General features: G+C 40.5%; 1 protein-coding gene across 1 annotated transcript in view; it reads right to left on the reverse strand.

Annotated features, from left to right (window-relative positions):
- Positions 1-18,383, reverse strand: part of adarb1b (adenosine deaminase RNA specific B1b) — a 127,691-nt gene that overhangs the window by 9,933 nt on the left and 99,375 nt on the right. Inside the window, exons 4-8 of the mRNA XM_083921667.1 lie at positions 7,176-7,250; positions 3,095-4,020; positions 1,133-1,247; positions 625-793; positions 293-438 (exon numbers count right to left, since the gene is read on the reverse strand). Coding sequence (XP_083777793.1) covers positions 293-438; positions 625-793; positions 1,133-1,247; positions 3,095-4,020; positions 7,176-7,203 — 1,384 coding nt within the window. The 5' untranslated portion in view covers positions 7,204-7,250. The remainder of the gene's footprint in view (positions 1-292; positions 439-624; positions 794-1,132; positions 1,248-3,094; positions 4,021-7,175; positions 7,251-18,383) is intronic.

Consider the following 18,383-nt stretch of genomic DNA (forward strand, 5'->3'; position numbering starts at 1 on the left):
GTGGGAGAAATACTGATAGAGACAGACAGCCAACGACAAAAAGCTCTAATTACTAGAGCCTTGTTTAAATATGTCTGTAATGCGTATTTGGATTCGGAGTAAAATTCTAATTAAATGAAACCAAGCATAAGAAGAAAACCTACAAATTTAATTAAAAAGAAACACTGTTGTTGAAGCTGAATTCTACATTGAGATGAGACCAAATTAAAAGAAAAACACGTCCGCTGAGCTGAGGAGGAGAGATGAGGCTGGTGTGAGGCGGAGAGCGGATGCTGCGCGATCGGTTTTGTACCTTCGACTCCGGCCTCATGCGGTGAGAATATCCTGGCGTCTCCGCAGGGCGAGGTGCTGATGTAGAGGTGGAACTGAACGTTGTCCTTTAACCTGTAGCCTCCCTTGTCACACTGGACGAATATCGACTTCTGGTGGTCGTCCTTGCTGTGGTTGTGACAAAGGTTTGATGGGCGTATTCAATACAGGGCTAACAAACAGCATTATAGCTCATTTAACTGGACTGGATGGAATTAGACATCGCAAAGAGCACTTTAAATACATGCAATTAGATTATCAATACAGGTCACATCCTGACGCTGTAATCTAAACAAATTGAGACAGTCCACTGACCTAAGGAAGAACTCCAGCTGAGTGTAGAGGTACCTGATGAGCGAGCGTCGGGCGATTATCTCAGCGTGGCAGTCATTGAGTGCCAGGCCGCGGTCGCTCATGTACTCACCGTTGATGCATTTGGTTCCTGTGGAGACACAAATTACCTGTGCTTCCTTCACATCTATGCCTGTTGGGGGTAGAAGGAACAAGGATATATTAGTCGATGGACACACACCCTGAAAGTAGATGCTGTAAATGTGCCACAGGTTCAAATTGTGTTTTAATGCCCTTTCAGGAGTCAGAATTTTCCTTCTTTTTTTAAAAATGAATTCAATTATTGTCCTTGTCTAACCCTGCAGAGTGTCCATATTTATATTTATATTCATCCACCTTAAATCTCAGTTTACACACTTACACATGAGCCTGATTTGAGACGGTTTTCCTTTGTGTAATACTTGAGAGACTGCCATATTTTGTATGCACAAATATATTAACCACCCCCCCCCCCCCCCCCCCCCGAATCTACCTGTTGTCATGACGACTCCTGCTAGGACTTTCCGTCGTGCATGGGGAGAGGTGAAGTTTTCTGTCAGCTCACTGAACTTATCCACTACCAGGCGAGACACCGCATCAGCAAGAACCTGGAAAAAAACACACAAACACACACAGAAACAGACACACAGAGACACACACAATTGTGTCAGATATGTCAGTTTACAAAGCGCGTCTGATGTTATCCTCCCCTAGAGCACCATGTACCTGTCACAGCGTTCGCATTCAGCTGCAAACAAGCATCAGAGCGTTGAAACGGTAACAAGTGAAACTGGGTTGACCCCCCGAAGTATACCAAACCCTTTTTTCGAGCATTGCTGTTTGAGTTTGGCATGACAGTTATAATTTACCATCTCCCTTCTGACAGTGAAACAAAAACCAAACAAGTAAACCTGAGCAACCCATGGGAACGAAGTGTTCATTGACATTCCGGTATCAATGGTATCAAACTCCGGTCTAAAGTCTTGGGGATCCTCAAATGAACTTCACACTTCTTTTGCTCTTGGACAGACATCTCTTTCTGGCTCTTTATCCATTGCTAATGTGATGGAAAATGACGACAACCAAGAGGAGAGATGACGGCTGGATGACCACAAATTAAAGAGATTAGTCCAATATTACTTCCCTGCTACTTTGGAGGCACCCACTCGTAGCCAGATCATTTGACTTTTGAATGCCAAGGTCGACACTAGTGTAGGAACGACTGTTAATCTCTAGGAGTACAAAAAAGTGGAAGTACCGATTACTCAGACAAAAAAACAAATAAAGTATGTCCAACAAATTTTTCCTTTCGGGAGTGAGTAAAATAACACTAATTTCCCTTTAATCTAATTTTTGATGGCTAATACGGTTTAAGCGTCAACAAAAATAACTTAAACTATGGAATACTAAGCTAAAGTTAATTCGATTTTTTAAACAGACTGGACTCTGACCACTTGTCCCAATTAGCTCCTAGCCAGATGGAAACAGGCTGCAGAAATTAAATACCAAGCGACAGAGAATTAATAGAGCAATTAGTAGGGGTGCTATCGTTAAAATGGGGTTCTCTTCGAATAAATCAGTTGACAAGTGGAGAGAGTGAGTAAAGAGTAAAAAAAAGGCTTTGGGGAGGGGACTGTTGACAGTGTGCTTTGCTGATTAGCTTTGCTGACTGTGTTATCTCTCTCCACACACTGGTGTGGCTCTGACAGTCATCTCTACAGTGGCATCAAAAGCAACCAGTGACCGCCTAGTCTCTGCACACCGAACAAAAGGGTTTGGATGGTGGGTGGATAGAGACGATGTTAAACAGCAATGCTTTCTTGTTTTAAAAGCATTCTTTTTAAAAGCAAGTTGATCATTTTTTAAATAGTAGACCAGAGATCCACTGTTACTCATAAAAGAGAAACATTTTTATTTTCAGTGTAAAACATTGTGGTGTATAGAATTTCTTAAAAACTGAAAGGTTACTTCAGTGTGTATAAAAGTAACTACTGAATGTCTTCAAAAGAAAATCCTTGCCTTGGACATTTTTGCTTTTAATCAAAAGGGTATTCTAACAAGCGAAGTCCTTTTCAAATATAACCAACAGAATGTGGACTCAAAATAATTCATACTTTCAAGGCCTGCAAAACTAATGTTAGGTCAATCTGAAAACTCAGATTCACCAAAGAACATTTTAAACCAGGTACACCTTTTTACGATATGTTGCAACCGAAATAATCATGTGGGACCTTGTGTGGTACCTATCAGGGTGAAAAACGGCTAGTGATTGTTCACATTTTACCAGCCACTCAATAGATTACCATTGTTTTTTTGGCTGGTAAGTGATACAAATCAAAATGACACTAATTCTGTGCCCTGGTATTTTGGTAAGATACATTGAATGGTTGAGTTCCTGTTCTGATTGGTTGAGATTCCCATGTATGGCAATTTATATAGAAAGGAAACATCTTACCTGGGGTAGGTGAAGCTGCAATCCCTCTCTTGGTATTGGTTGCCGGGATGGTGTCTGGTCTAGCTGCATGTTGAAGAGAGCTGAGAGAGCGGCCTGCGCTGCCCGGGCTTTAGCCAGCTTCTTGTTGCGCCCTGAGCCTTCAAACGACTGTGCATCCACTGTTACTGACATCACAAAATTCTTGGCATGACTCTCCCCGCTCTCTGAGACAAAGTCATATTTGAGGCCTGGCCTGAGCTCATTGAGGATCATGACTGGGTTTTTGCCACTGGAGGGTGAGCTGAATGTTGATGGAGGGGGCAATGGGGCCTGGGCAAGGTTGCTGCCAGGTGGTGTGGGCAGTGGGTACTCCCCTAATGAGTTTAAGGAGCTGTTACCATTGGAGCCTAGATAGAAGGATTCTTCAGGTGCGGCCGGTGTCTCAAAGCCATTGAAGAGCATGTCTGGGAAGTCAGCTTGGTCAGATGTAAAGTCTGTGTTCACGGTCAGTGTTCGACCCATGGCAAGGTGTGCCTCAGATGCATTGGGGAACTGGACGAAGGATCGCAGTGCCTTCTCAGCTGCATTTAGTTTAGCCTTCTTCTTAGTTGGGCCCATGCCCTCAAACATCTGTCCATTGACCTCCACAGTCATGACAAAAACTGGTGCGTGAACAGGTCCTGTCTGAGACAGCAGTTTGTACTGTAGACCTGGTTTGATTTCGTTCAATTGCATCAGAGCATTCTTGGGCAGGACAGGCCCTGGTGTTTTCTTGCGTTTTTTGGCCCGGAACTTGGAGTGTGTGTGTCCATTGTTTCCCTCTTCTAGGGGGCGCTTTCGACTGCCCAGGCCGCTTCCATTGGGGAGCTGTTCAGCCACTCCCACCCCGTCTTTGCAGGACACGTTGTCCAGGTTTCGGTTTTCCTTAACATCTGTGCTGCTCGAACCTGCGGTGCCCAGAAAGAGTAACTTACAACGCCTTCGTTGCAGGATCTTGTAAATGCAAAATTTATAGATTCCTTTATCACTCTTTGGAACTGAACCAATGATTTGTGTTCCTTTATCAAAGCAAGAGAAGCTGTTTTTTAATTTGAATGAACATAATAACCTACATTGTACTGATAATACCAGAAAACATAAAACACCATCAGTACATCAACTGTTATTAAAGATGACTTGGAAACAGTCAACACTCAAAATAGTGTAGAGATAGATTTTTTTGGACTATATTTTTGGTTATATGGTATTTCAGTTTGAAATCAACCTCTTCATATATCTTCATAATTAAAGTGGTAGTTGTGGAAGCTAGTTATAGTAATGGTCAGGGTAAAGTGGGAGAAATATATTTTCAAAACACCCACAGTACAATTCTCAGATCTCAAAGTGTTATGGGTGTCAGACATAAATGCACAGAAATATGAGCACACATATCAACACTCGACAGACTCACACACACAAGGAGCTGTTCCTCATCCATTCTATCAATTTTAATTATTTGCATTTCTACAGCAAAATCAGGCACTTTGTTCAGTTCAGTTTAGTTCAGTTTGAAACTGTCGGTACTGAAATATACTTTACTGGGGAACACATATCACTGAATCCAGTTAGCAAAGTGGATGGAATATTGGCAAAAATTTTCATTTATAACATCCTCCAGCAAAGGCTTGATAGGTTACTCCTTGCGGTACTCAGGAGAAAGAGAGGCCGCAGTGTGCATGAGTAGGATTGTAGGTTGGGTGGAGGGAGTGCAGGGGAGGAGTGCAGGGGGAGGAGCTGAGGACCAGGCAAACAGGAGGATACATCAAAGAGGCGGATGGAGAAGACTCCACCTACTGCAGGATCCTAAAGTCTTGACTGGTGACACGGTGGGAGGTTAAAATGCTGTTTACCCGTTTTACATAAGATTTTAGAAATGAATGACTGTCGTATTGAAAATGAAGAAAATCTGAATTAGAAATCTATATCTAATGAGGTGCCATTCTTAAGACCCCGCGCCTCTGAGATCTCCCCCATGGAGCTTGTCAGAGAACACAGTGTTTTAGGTTGCAAAATGTACTAACATGCCGTTACCATCTGCATACTGGAATTGACATGTCTAAAGGCAACAAAAAGACACTTATCCCCAAGATCAAGAACACAAACTGCATATCCTTCAATTCATGAGCAATATCTGTACTGAAAACATGCATTTGTTTGGGATGTGTGCGTGCATTGTGCAAAGTATTTTGAAAGAAAAAACAACAAGGGAAAGGGGGGACAGCTTAACTGTGCACAACAGTAGCCAAGAAGGACTGCCGCCTATCAAAAGGGTGAAATTTGTGTGTTGGACAGGGACACAATCTCAGCCAATGACGTTTAACCACCACAGATGCTGCAGCAGTAGTCTAGCAATTTATGCCGTGGTGGAAAAGTGTTGGGTCAAAACAGTTAACTGAGGACTTGGACTGAGTAAATTAATTGTTTTAAAATATACAGCATGTAGTATTGTAGCTAATGTTTCTCTATCAAAAGATATATAAAAATATATAATGTGGGGAGTCCCGCGAATTTAATGAATAATATGTTAAGCATCCAATCACTACCTCTCTACCCCTCTAAATCTGTGATAATTGGTCGAGTAAAGGGACCAATAAGCCAATCAAAAAATATAATCACAGCATGCTGCACAGACAAATAGTCAGTGAATAATACGGCACACAGGTAAAAACTGGAGCTCCCTTTTTTCACATTTAAATTTTCCCTTAAAGAAAAAAAGGAAAACTGGTACTATTAATTTTATAGTATAATAACTTTTTTTGCAGGATGATGGATATCCAGTAGTACTCCAGAGCCTAGGACTAGATCAGAGGACAAAAGCCATAGAGCAACAGCCATGACATCATGCACTGAATTATGGCACACGCATGCAGTCCTGGTTGTTATCATGCCAGCGTCTGTGTAATCAGCATCCATTATTTACGTAAAGACAAAACACTCCATAAGGCTTGAACAGTCAGAACTCCAATTCCCTGTGAGGGTTGCATGAAGCAAATAATCCAGAAGAAAAATATTTAAACTTATTTGTTGGGCTTTTGATTTTGGAATGATTCGTGCGATTAAAGAATTTCAAGAACTGCAAAGGTTGTCACATAAAAGTTAAAAAGTCTTTCATGTTTTCCTCTGGTGTTCCCTTGGTATTAAAGAAATAGGCTTGTGTGAGCTTGTATTGCGTTTTATCTTCAAATAGATATTATGACTGGCAGCAAAACCCCAAGAAAGAGGCTTTAGAGGCTTTGAAAGACAACAAAGGCCATTTTGTAACTCAGCTTATTTGACTTAACAGATCATAGGAGAGAAAAAAACAGTGAGTATGACACTACAATAGGAACAGTTCATTTGTATTGCATGTTATGGTACTGCTAGGATGACAGCTTTCTTTGAATGTGAGTTCAGAATCGCTAAGGTGTGGGGAAACACATTCAATCATGTCTTTCTGTGCCTTCTGAGGCTAAGTTACTGAGTTCAAACCAAAATGTCTAATTAAAGTTCAATAAGCTGGAGTGGAAAGGATTTTCTAAAAGAGAGAAATGGAGGTAGAGGGAATCAGTAATATGACCTGAAGCCTCTCAGATGTAATGATTAGTTCTTCCCTAAAAAGGTTTCTGCAAAATCAGCTGTGTGTATTGTGTATTGTGTATGGTGTATTTGTGTGTCTATGGGTTCCATCATACTCATGGAGGGACAACTAAAAAACGAATATAGTAACACAACAGATATAAACATTGTTTGTTTTTTCAGACATACTTTTAAGACACACATTTGTATGTACATGTTACATTTATAGTTTACTCTGATTCATTCCTCTTTGTATTGCATATAACGTCTACAAAATGTGGGCTAGGCACTATACTTGTGTAATATGGATGACTAAAATGTGTTCACACTGATTACACATCAGAAAAGGACAGGTGGACATATGAGGGAAGACATGCAGGCAGACAGAAAGGAGAAAAACAAAAAATACAGGCAGACATTTAAAAGTAGAGACCAGCTATTGCTCAGACAGGAAGACAGACAAACTGGTAAAATGATAAAAAAAAACAACAACCCAGAGTTGACTCACTCATGTTCTCCTCCTCATCCACATCCATGGCCACTGGTTTGTTCTGACCTGAGAGCAGCCTTGCCCCCACTGCACCTGGGGATCAGAGGACATAAAGAGGGACTGCATAAGCAGGGACAGAGTGACACACATGCACATGAAGACATTCAAAGACCTTGAGTGGCTACGGCGATGATACATTTCTTGATGCGCCAGCACACACACACACACACACACACACACACACACACAAAGAAAATGCACATATTGCGCTGTGTAAGTAGGCTGTGATGTAGGCTTATAAATATTCAAAGACTGAGAGATATCAAGGTGAGAGAGGAGGCCAGGGCTGACAGGCCTTAATAGCAGGAGCAGTCTATTGTGACTTTAATATCCCTCTGATTAGACCTCATTTCCCACTGCCTGCTGAGAGATATATACAGCTAGTGACATGGCCAAGTTACTCCATTACCGCACACACATACACACACGACTTATCCCAAGGTGGAGGATGCGATTAAAGCTCCATTAAGCAATATTTTTCCCACTCACATAGAATCAAATGATTCCTGCAATCTGAAAGGTTTGCTGCCAATTACACTGACAATGAACACCTAACTCTGAGGCTATATACCTTTAACTGGTCCTGTTGTGCCTTTTTACATCTGTATGGTTAAATCCGAAATGAGTAGCTCATTAAGAAAGCCAAATATTCAGAAGCACCTATTTTCCCCTGGCCTTTTTGAAGCTTTTGTTCAGTTTTTGTCATAGTATAAGCAAACAGTGAATGGGAGACAGGAATTTGGTTTCTCTCCGGATGTGAAATGCCAGAGGGTCAAAACCAGCAGGTGTGGCCCAACAATCATTTTGAGTGTTGCTTTTGGCCTCTTGCTGAATTTAAGTCTAATATTAACTTTCCTTAGCTGATTTTTTTTGGGTCTGGTCTCCATCAACTTCTGGGAAGGATCTGGCTCCTTAGGTGCTACATTCAACACTATGTTTGCCAGCTAGTTGGTTGGGCAGCAATAGAAAAGCACTGAGAGTGAACGAAAACAGTCTTCATTCATTGAAGTTATCTACAAAACTTAATCAAAAGCATTACACATGCTTTCTATATTTCAAAACCTGTTTAAATTAAGGATTTAAATTAAGAATTGAATGAACAACTGCTTTATTTTCTTGTATTAATAATGTAGCCTACTAAACAGGCTAAAAACAGAAATATTAAACAATATTTATATATATATATATATCTATATATGTTGTCTGTATAATATTGTTGTTGTTAATATGTTGTTTGTATCGCTGGAGTTTGCAAAGAAAATAATTCCCCCCTAGGATTCTGATTCTGATTAAACAATATATGAAATTAACCTATTAACTCTGAGGGGGCTCTTACAGCATTATTTACCACAAGCATAACTTAACACACCTGAGGTGGATGGGAAAACGGGAGAGCTGCAAGCTACGCTGTCAAAAACTGTGCATTTTTCATCTGAATATTATGCACTTTTAGATGTTTGAGAGGCTGCCCGTGTTACCCCGTTTATATGCAAAACCTTTGTTGTAATTATAAGCATTACTATTTTGTGTCAATTCTGGTGAAATAAAGCCAAACTTTGGACCGCTTTGTTCTCAGTCATCGTCTCTATTGGCGTGTGAGAGAGTGACGGCCAGACAGCACCAAGCCCCGCCCAATATGCTCTGCTCCAATATTACTGTTCTCACTATGAAAATGGACGCAGCAGATCCAGAGATATCTTTTGTATTCCATGCATTCTTGTCTATATGTCACAACCAGGCCCCTACATATTCACAATGCAACCCAAAAAGTGAGTGTACTGCCGAAAAATATCCAACTGGCATTTATTTAACCGATAAATTGTTCTAATCACAAATTTAATTGATGATTTTTGTCAGGCACATGGTTATTATAATCATTTCAGCCGGCTGGTCATCAATTTAATGATCTCCAAAATGATGAGAGAAGGGGCTCCACTTGGAGAAGTTGCACCACTGGCTCATACTACACTGCTAATTACAGAATTAATAGTTGCAAGAAAGTTTCAACTGCATGACTTCCCCCATCAGTCTACTCCACCAACCACTTGAAAAAGTCATGGCACGACAAAAAAGATAGTGCTGAGAGCAGGGCAGATGAGCGCAGACTGATGAAAAGGACTAACAGAGTAAGTTAGATGTGAGGAAGAGAGAGTTAGAGAAGGAAAGAGGGAAAAGGCAGAGAGGCGAACAACGCAAAGAGACAGAGAGAAAGCCGGAGAAAGATGGCATTATGATATGGAACAGATTGTGCTGATTCTATTCTCCCTCCGCCCGTCTTCCATCAGTGGCCCCATTCCTCAGCCAGACACTTTCTTAAGCTAAACTAAATGGGCTAATTAATCTGGGCTAATGGTGGGTGACAGCAAATATGCTAGCACAATTATCACCCTATTAAAGATTCATATTCCAACCCATAATTGAAAATGAATAGGTGGGGTGAAAGGAGGGTGGGTGGGAGTAGCTCCAACAGAGTGGAAGATGAGAGTCATTTTTCTCAGGTAGCAAGAGCCAGGTGCCCCCTGGCCCGCCACACACACACACACACACACACACACACACACACACACACACACACACACACACACACACACACACACACACACACACACACACACACACACACACACACACACACACACACACACACACACACACACACACACACACACACACACACACACACACACACACACACACACACACACACACACACACACACACACATCCAACAACTCCAACCACTACGTACTACTGTACACACAAGTGTTGCATTTACAGGTTGTCACTTCTGTATGTAGTGCATGGCTCTGTATGATTATATGTTCAATTATTGGGTCTTACTTTACTCGCAATAGTTTTAGCTTGTCTCTTCATGTTAATGTGTGGCCAAATGTTGGCAATTGTGTTTCAAAGAAGACTGCTTTTACTCGCATAATTCATCTTCCTCCTTCAGACTCCCTCCAATACACACTGCGCAGTTTAATCGGCACGCAATGCAAATGTGTCTGTCAGTTTTGATATTCAGATGAGCCCACCTTGGTCATAAATCTGTAACCATTTCTGAAATCAGGTGCAATCAGCGGGGAGAGCACCACAAAGGATTCATAAAAATGAGCGTATGAGTGTGCGTGCTTGCTCGTATGTCTCGAGAAGTAAATCTGTAGGTAAATGGAAACGCAGCTCTAAAGGGCACAGCACTGCAGAAAAAACAAACCTGGTCACTTCAATTTGTTACTTAAAATGAGAGCTCGTATTTCATGTGAGATTCATGCTTATAATTCTAGAACTTTTAAAAAACTACAGTATCAATGAGTGTGTTTAAATGGACATGAATGACCCATGTTTGAGCACGTAAACAGAACTACATGAGAAAATCCTTGTACTGATCAGTGTAGACACATGATTATTAGGGCAGACCAGTGCTTAATGTATACTGCGTTGTGTTCGTGAACGTAGGCCTGTATGTATCAATGTGAGTGTATTTCCTCTCTTCGACAAGGTCATCCAGATTAAGCTTAGCCAAATGATGAACATAAGTGACAAACTGGAGTGATATAAATCCAGACGTATATCAAGTTGATGGATCGTTAATAAAAGAAAAGAAATGATGCACTGCCTTTGTGGAATCCCTACTAGGCTAAAAAGGCAGTAAAAGTTTCTTTGATATGGTCCATTGCTCGATTTCCCCTCGATTGTATTTTAATACGGCCATCAAAAATATCACAGGTATACATGTATAAGCTGCTCTGTTAAAATGGCTGGAAAATGATTTCAGAAGTAAACATTCTACTACCGACTTTATAGAGGAATATCTGCAATGTCTGAAGTAAATTTCTTCAATATTGTCTCTTCTATTGCTTAGTGTGTATTTTCTTGATGGGTTCTGACACCCAAAACACATGGGAAAAGGATGCGCAGCGTAAGTAGAAGGGCAGGGTATTTTCCCCCGGCTACACAGACTTCCCTGTGTGCATGTCTAGTTGTGCTAAGTGACAACACAGTTGGTTCTGCAGGTTTGAAGCCGGTGCTGCCTAACATTGCCCCCTGGTACAATGATATATGTATATTAATCATTCTGAAACAAATTGTCCTTGTTATTTACTGAATGACCGACCGTAGAGAGAAAACGTAGAAGACGTGCAAAAAAAGAGCCGAGTTCTGTGGCCTATATAGCAGCTTCAATTGGATGTAATGGATGGGCTCTGCTGAGGGCATCCCACCGCTTACGCAGCCCATGTATTCTGGCCATTAGTGTTGTGTTTAAATGTACATACTTATTGTTGATGTTGTTTGTGTTTTGTACTGTCTTTTATGTCTTTTGTTGTTGAGCCCACCTAGGAATGGACATTGCAAATTAGACTTTGCTATAAATACAGTGGTGAGTGGCATTATTTATGCCAAGGGGTGTGACAAGATATCGTCCCACAAGATCTTGCGATATTAAAAGGTGACAATATTTCTCATGGAGACCAAAAGTTGTAAGCAGTGAGCACTGAAAGAAGATAGTGCCGTCAGTACCGTAACCAAGCCCCTGCCACAGCGACTTCCTGGTTGATTCAATACGGAAGTGGCAAAAACTGCAGTTTGTTAAGTGTCCACTAGGGGCAAGTTTCATAATAGAGCAATTTCTCATTGACCCCCATGTTAAACAGGCCGTTTTCACAGCATAGTTAAACCTATTTAAGGTAAGTTTTTATTTTATTGGAGGTTAAAGTTTATGAATAATTAGGGGCGCAGCCTCTTGAGTGACAGCTGGACACTGGCCCTCACTTCTCCCCGGAGGCTAGTTGTCAGGATTAGCATGCTAACTCCGACATCTTGACCCGGACTGCGGTCATTTGTGTGATGGTGTTACCATTAGTGATAAGATAGTTTGCTCTTCGATCAACTGTACCAACAGATAGTTTTGGAACACAAAGCTATGCAAAGACACTGAAATCAAAATAAATAAATAAATATTGAAAGTTAAAAAAAGTGTTAAAATTAAGTCTCGTTCTCATGAACTCAATATCGTGTACGGCCTCGTGAGCTGAGGGTCTTGTCACACCCCTACACATACTTGCTCCCATAGAAACATACATAAAATAAAATTAAATATTAGTCGTAGCGAAATGGTATGTGGTTTGAATATGACGTACTAACAGCAATGTAATTTACCACTGATGAGAATATGTTATACTTTAAAATGGATATGATCTACAGGCATCTCATGATCGACATTTGGCAGTAAGGGGGATATTACACATTTCGATCACGGGCCAACAAAATTGCTCAAGAAAAGAGGGATAGAACCTCAAAGAAAGACATTTTCTGAAGGCGCTCCAGCTTTTTTCTGTAAAGATCAGCCAATTTTGGACATTAAAAGCCTGCAAAACTAATTTGGACATTTGCATGCATGGAGATTTACACGACAGGATCCTGGATAGATTTTGGTATTGACCATTTCTTAACAAACTCAACTGAAGCAGTGACTTTAAAGTCAAATTAATCAACGGTGAGGGCTGACGACTGTCTCCCTCCACATGCATAAATGATACCGCGTCATCAAGTTGTGAGACGGCTTGGTTCCAGGTAATTTTGAGTGGACGCCAAGGGAGGCAGGGAAAAGAGAAAGATGAGAAAGAAGATGAAAATCCTCAAATTCAATCTGGCACGCTGAGAGGGACTGAGGGGAAATAAGGTGGTTTTGATTTGTCTCTCATCCCTCGCATAGGCTGTGACGGAGCGATAGAGTATCGCCACCGTGGAGGGAGCACCAGCAGCGGCCAACTGACGGGAGGAGGTGGGGTAGAGGGGGGGTGGAGCGAGGGATGGAAAGGTAAAGGTGAGGGAAGAATAGAGAACGAGAGAGATAGAAAATGCAATCTTATTCCAAGTAAAAGAGAATCATTATCTCCTCTAAAACAGGAGGCGATGGAAAGGTCTGCCCTTGGCAGGCTGTGGGGTTCAAGTGTCTAAAATACTAAAACAAACCATCTTTGAAGGCTAGTGTAGCAAGTCAGATTATCCATCAAGATAATTTCAGACTAACTTTAGACTTAAAAAACACTCAGAGCAAGAGGCATAAATAATTAAATTATCTTGCTTTCATGAAGGGCTAATCTTTAATAATTAAAAAAAAAGTGAAAACATAAAAATCTTTTTTGGCACGCACCGCATTAGTAGCACCCTCTGCAACTGGATTGTTAAGAGTTCTGAGCAAAAACCTGAAAGGCACCCTTTCGGGCAAATGAAAAAAAATATTGAGTTGAAAGGTATTTTGGTGCTTAGACTCAAAATGCATGAGTACATGCATTTGCAGCATTAGACCAGCATTATCCCCTTAACTGCAAGAATAACTGGATGTATAGTTTTGCTGAACTCTCTCTGCAACTCTCTCCAAGTTATCTAAGTGCAAATGGGCCAGGTAATTACCAACAGTTACCAACAAGATCTTAAGAAACGTATGCAGCCTGACCTTCTAACTGCAAGTCTAAGGGCCCGTCCACAGAGAGACGTGTTTTCCTGTAACCGCACAACTTTAGTATCGTCTTGGCTGACCATTCACATGCAGCCGGCGTTATCGGAGCCTGAAAACAGTATCTTTTGAAACCGGCACCCAGAGTGGGAAGATTTGAAAACGCCCCATGGCGTGGTCAACTGGACAGCGAAACTGCATACTTTGTTAGCCCCACATCCAGCCTCTAATCCCTGCGGCATCACATCAACAACAACTGTGCTGCTGCGTGAGAGAAGAGGAAGGACCCATAGACTGTATACTGAACTGGACTCTGAGCAACATGCATGGGAATGAATTAGGCCAACCACAGGTTTCTCCCTTTGGTCTCTAAATTGGTTGCTATCGCTTTTTATAAATAAAGTTGCTAAGAAGGTGTAAAAAAGTCGCTAAATCTAGCGAGAAAGTGCTTTGGGACGAGGAAGGGCTAACAGTAGCAACTGCTGCTCATTGAGGACAATAACTACAGAGTGATTTGTGTATCACCAGGAATCACTCTTTTGTGGTGTCCAAAACACCAAGAAAGTCTCTAATAACACCAGAAGCATTCGCTAGATTTATCTTTAGGATGGATCAGGATTTAGGAAGATGCCAGATTTGTCGAGAAACTTGCCGATGTTTGTATTGCACACGGCGTCTCCCCATCTCTTCTTCTCTGTTGTTGGTGTATTTCTGTGGCAGTTACAGCACCACATCCAGGCCTGGCATGTGTATTACAGCGTTTTAGGCGGTTTCACTGGTTTTGTGTGAACACGGATATTTCTTGAGCCAAGGCCGTGTGGACGCAAAACTTTTTTAAGAACGACGGAGAAAAAAAAGGGTGTCTTCGATCGTGTGGACGTACCCATATAAGGTAATGGCTGTCGTTTCTAGTCTCTGTACTCTATTATCCCCCTGACCTTTTACAGCAAATGGTAGGGGACGGCTCTTAAAGACCTTAGGACATGGAACTGCTTTGACTAGCTTTTACAGAGTGCATACCTTAATTCTAAATAACACAGAATGCCTCTTTTCAGTCTTCTGTGGCTTCAGGCTTTGAATTGAAGCCTTTTCTTACACACTGAATTACCATTCATTGAGCCTTTTTCTTTAAACCAAGAGCGCCATCTAGTGGAGTCAACAAATACAACTAATGTTTCAGGAAGCTTCATTTGGACATCACTAATTGTCAATGGTGGCATAGCTTTCTGGCTTTTATAACAATAAATAGCTATAAGACATGCTTTTCTAAGTAATATTTTATGTTGTACAATTTGTATTATATATATATGTACATATATCGCTCTCTTAATTTATGTCAGTGTTAACTAACTTCACACCATTACCTTCAGCTTCCATGTCGGTATCGATGTCTCTCAATTGTCCTTATACCTGTATGTTGCATTGTCTGCAATTACATTTTTACAAGCCTGATTCTACACCACATGTAACCTACTGATGAAACAAGTTTGAAGGGTATCATTGAGTCCTGCACCTAACTCCCAAAGGGCAGTGTGTTGATTTCAAAATTGCTATAAACTTAGCCATTGTCTTGTTATTAGCTAAAGTGGTTGAGGCACAGCTACCAATTTTCATCGCCAATGACAATTTGCATTTTATATCTATGAAAATTGTGAACAATCAAACAAATAATGCATCTGCCTTAATGGACATCTCTGAAGTGTTAACATGTATAAAATACATTGTATTTCAGATATAGCAGGCAATACCACCAAAAGGCATACAGTTATAATTTCAGTGACGACATGGCAATTGGCTCACTGATGAGTGATGGTGTCTAATTGGTCCCTCGACAAGATGATAGCTTTTGATTGTTCTGACTGTAAACTCAAGTTTCTAGTGTCATCTGATGTAAAAGGTTTGCTCTCGGTGTGATTATACAGACACTGAGGAAAGCACTTGGGCTTTGAAAACACATATCTCCTTTACTTTTACTGTCACTCAAGCGATGGTGGGTCCACTGCCATTAGAAACAAACTAAGAAAAGGCCTCAAATGCACTGCCTGCTTGGCATTAAATGGCACAATTTGACAGTAAAATATGGACAAACCAATTTAACTAAACTCTAATTAAAATAAACTACTTCCATGCTTCCTTCACCTAATGCTTGGGCCCAGTGAGGGGTTTGACTACCGTCACCAAGACTACATTGACAGCATATTAAGAAACAACAGCCTACTCCTTCAAACTTTCAGAAGCCTGACATGCTGCAGTGTTGACAGGATGGAGAAAGGCACTACAAACAGCTTCTGCTTAGCTCCCGTCCAAAACAGACACAGAGAAAAAGCCAAGCATGCATCGATGCATAAGTACAGCCATGTCGATGCTTATCTATGTGACCTTAATGTTCCTCTTCATGATGCTGATGGAAACCAAAACTCCATCATTTCCAGGAATTGTTGCCTGAAGTAATTACTGACCTTAATGATTTTCTGATAATTTGCTTTGTAAATTAGCTGCAATATAGGTCTTTGCATTTTTTATCTGCGTTTAATTTTAATATGTGCTAATGAATTAACCAATATGAAAAACTAAGATAAAAACTGTTATAATTAGAGATTTCCATTTCCTTGCAGGAGTCATCCCAAAGGGATCAATAAAGAGAAGTCTAAGTCTAAGTCTAAGTTCTCTAAGAGATGTTCCAATACCATTTTTGCCTTCCTGATACCGATTCTGATACTTGAACTTGCATATCAGTCAATACCGAGTAATGATCCCACACCAGTGAGTTTATATATACAGGATATCCAGCATGAAATCTATTAGTTAAGGTGGTGGGGTGTGGTTTATTTGAATAAATAAAGTGCTAAACAGAAACTGAAATAAGAAGAATTTTTGCAATTTCAACTAAAGAAAGCACAAAACATGTCACTGCTTATGGCGGAGTTGCTACAGGCTATCGTCCTTGGTTCAACAAAGAACAACTCAAGGGCCTTGTTGTAATTAAACTCAATACTGATTCTCATTCAGGCTGTACACAAGTAATCTGAATGGACGTACTCATGTACAACACAATGCAATGTGGTCTTGTTTTACCAAAGGAGAAGAAGAAGCAGAAGAGGTGCTAATGGTAGCCAGGTATCTGAGAGCTAACTGCAGTTACAAACAACCGTTACTCACGAGCTAACGAGTTTCTCGTGAGCTTACTACTATTACTCACTCGTGAAATAAATCAACTGTTTATTAACTGTTTATCTATTACAGCTTGCAATAGGGACGCAACTATTATTAATTCAAATATACTTTCATACCATCAAAATGTATTTACATCACAAAGAGACTGTAAAATGGATTCACAGTTTGTTTACATGATATTGAACGCACCTGCTGTGAAGTGACAGCAATCACTCTTTGTTAAACACGTTAGTAATCCATGGTGCACGGGACATTTACCTGTTTTTCGGGCGCATATTTTACATCTTGTTCCACACATTCTATGAATAAGTGTGGAGAGACAGCGTTGATGTGACGCGACAGTCTGATGCTCGTGTGCTGTTAGGACACGGTGTAACACAGCGAATAACGCTTATATAATTTTTTTAATATATTTTTAGGGAAGACATAGTTAAGACAGCAGGCCTGTGTTGATTAGGCGGCTGCCCAAGCTGTAAAGTGCTGAGTATTTCCAATAATGGTGGTCGGTACAACTCTAGTTTCAACGACTATGTTTATTTGATGTATTATGTTCAAAGTTCTGAGTGAAACTTTTAATAAGTCTGCCATATAGCATTGTCAACTAACTTAGAAAGAATGACATTGAATTTGTATTGATGGATACTTTTATAAGTGTCACACTAATTATACTTTAATTTGTCCCCCTATACGCACTATATATACAGGTGATAGACTGTTTATAATAAATGTGCAAAATAATAATTTACGACCTAGTAATTCCAGAAGTTTAAATGTGTGTGAAAGCCTATTTGAACAAAAATTGACTACACCTATCATTACTTTTTGATGGTACAGTTTTATACTAGAACCATTAGAATTAAAACTACTGTATTGATAATATTAAACGTGAAAACGCTTAACTTAAAGAACTGAAGCGTGTCGGTCATTATCACATCCATAGCATCAAGTCCCTAATCATCTGCAGCAGACGACTTGCTCCAGCAGTAGTCTGCTTAACTGACCGCTTGGTCTGGCAGGCTCTCTGGGGCTGTATCGTGGTTTGCAGTAGAATGTCAGGACTCGCTGGGTAATTGGCCAATGCAGAGACCTAGCTTGGGGTTAAGAGGGGGAAAAATGGGCACTGCCCTCACACACACACTATAACTTGAGCCCCTACGGCACAGATAATTCTGACGTGCGCTGCTCAGATTTAGCCTTGGTGTGTGTGTGCGGTTTATCTTGTGTCAATACAAAACTCCAACACATGACAACTTGAATTTCACTTGGAAGTAGGGCTGCAACTAACAATTATTTTGATTGTCAGTTTATTTGCAGATCTTTTTTTTTTTGTTTGTTCATAAAATATTATTCTAAAAGGTTCTAGGAAATTATGAAATTGCCTGTTTTGTTTGACAACAATCACAAACCCAAAGTTATTTAATTTACTATCATATATGACAGAAAACAGCAAATCCACACATTTGAGAAGCTGGAATTAAGGTGATGGGATGATGTATATTTTCAATACGTTATAACAAAGTCTATATATGTTTCTA

Source organism: Echiichthys vipera, assembly GCF_963691815.1.
Source record: "Echiichthys vipera genome assembly, chromosome: 10".
NCBI classification, from domain to species: Eukaryota; Metazoa; Chordata; class Actinopteri; order Perciformes; family Trachinidae; genus Echiichthys; species Echiichthys vipera.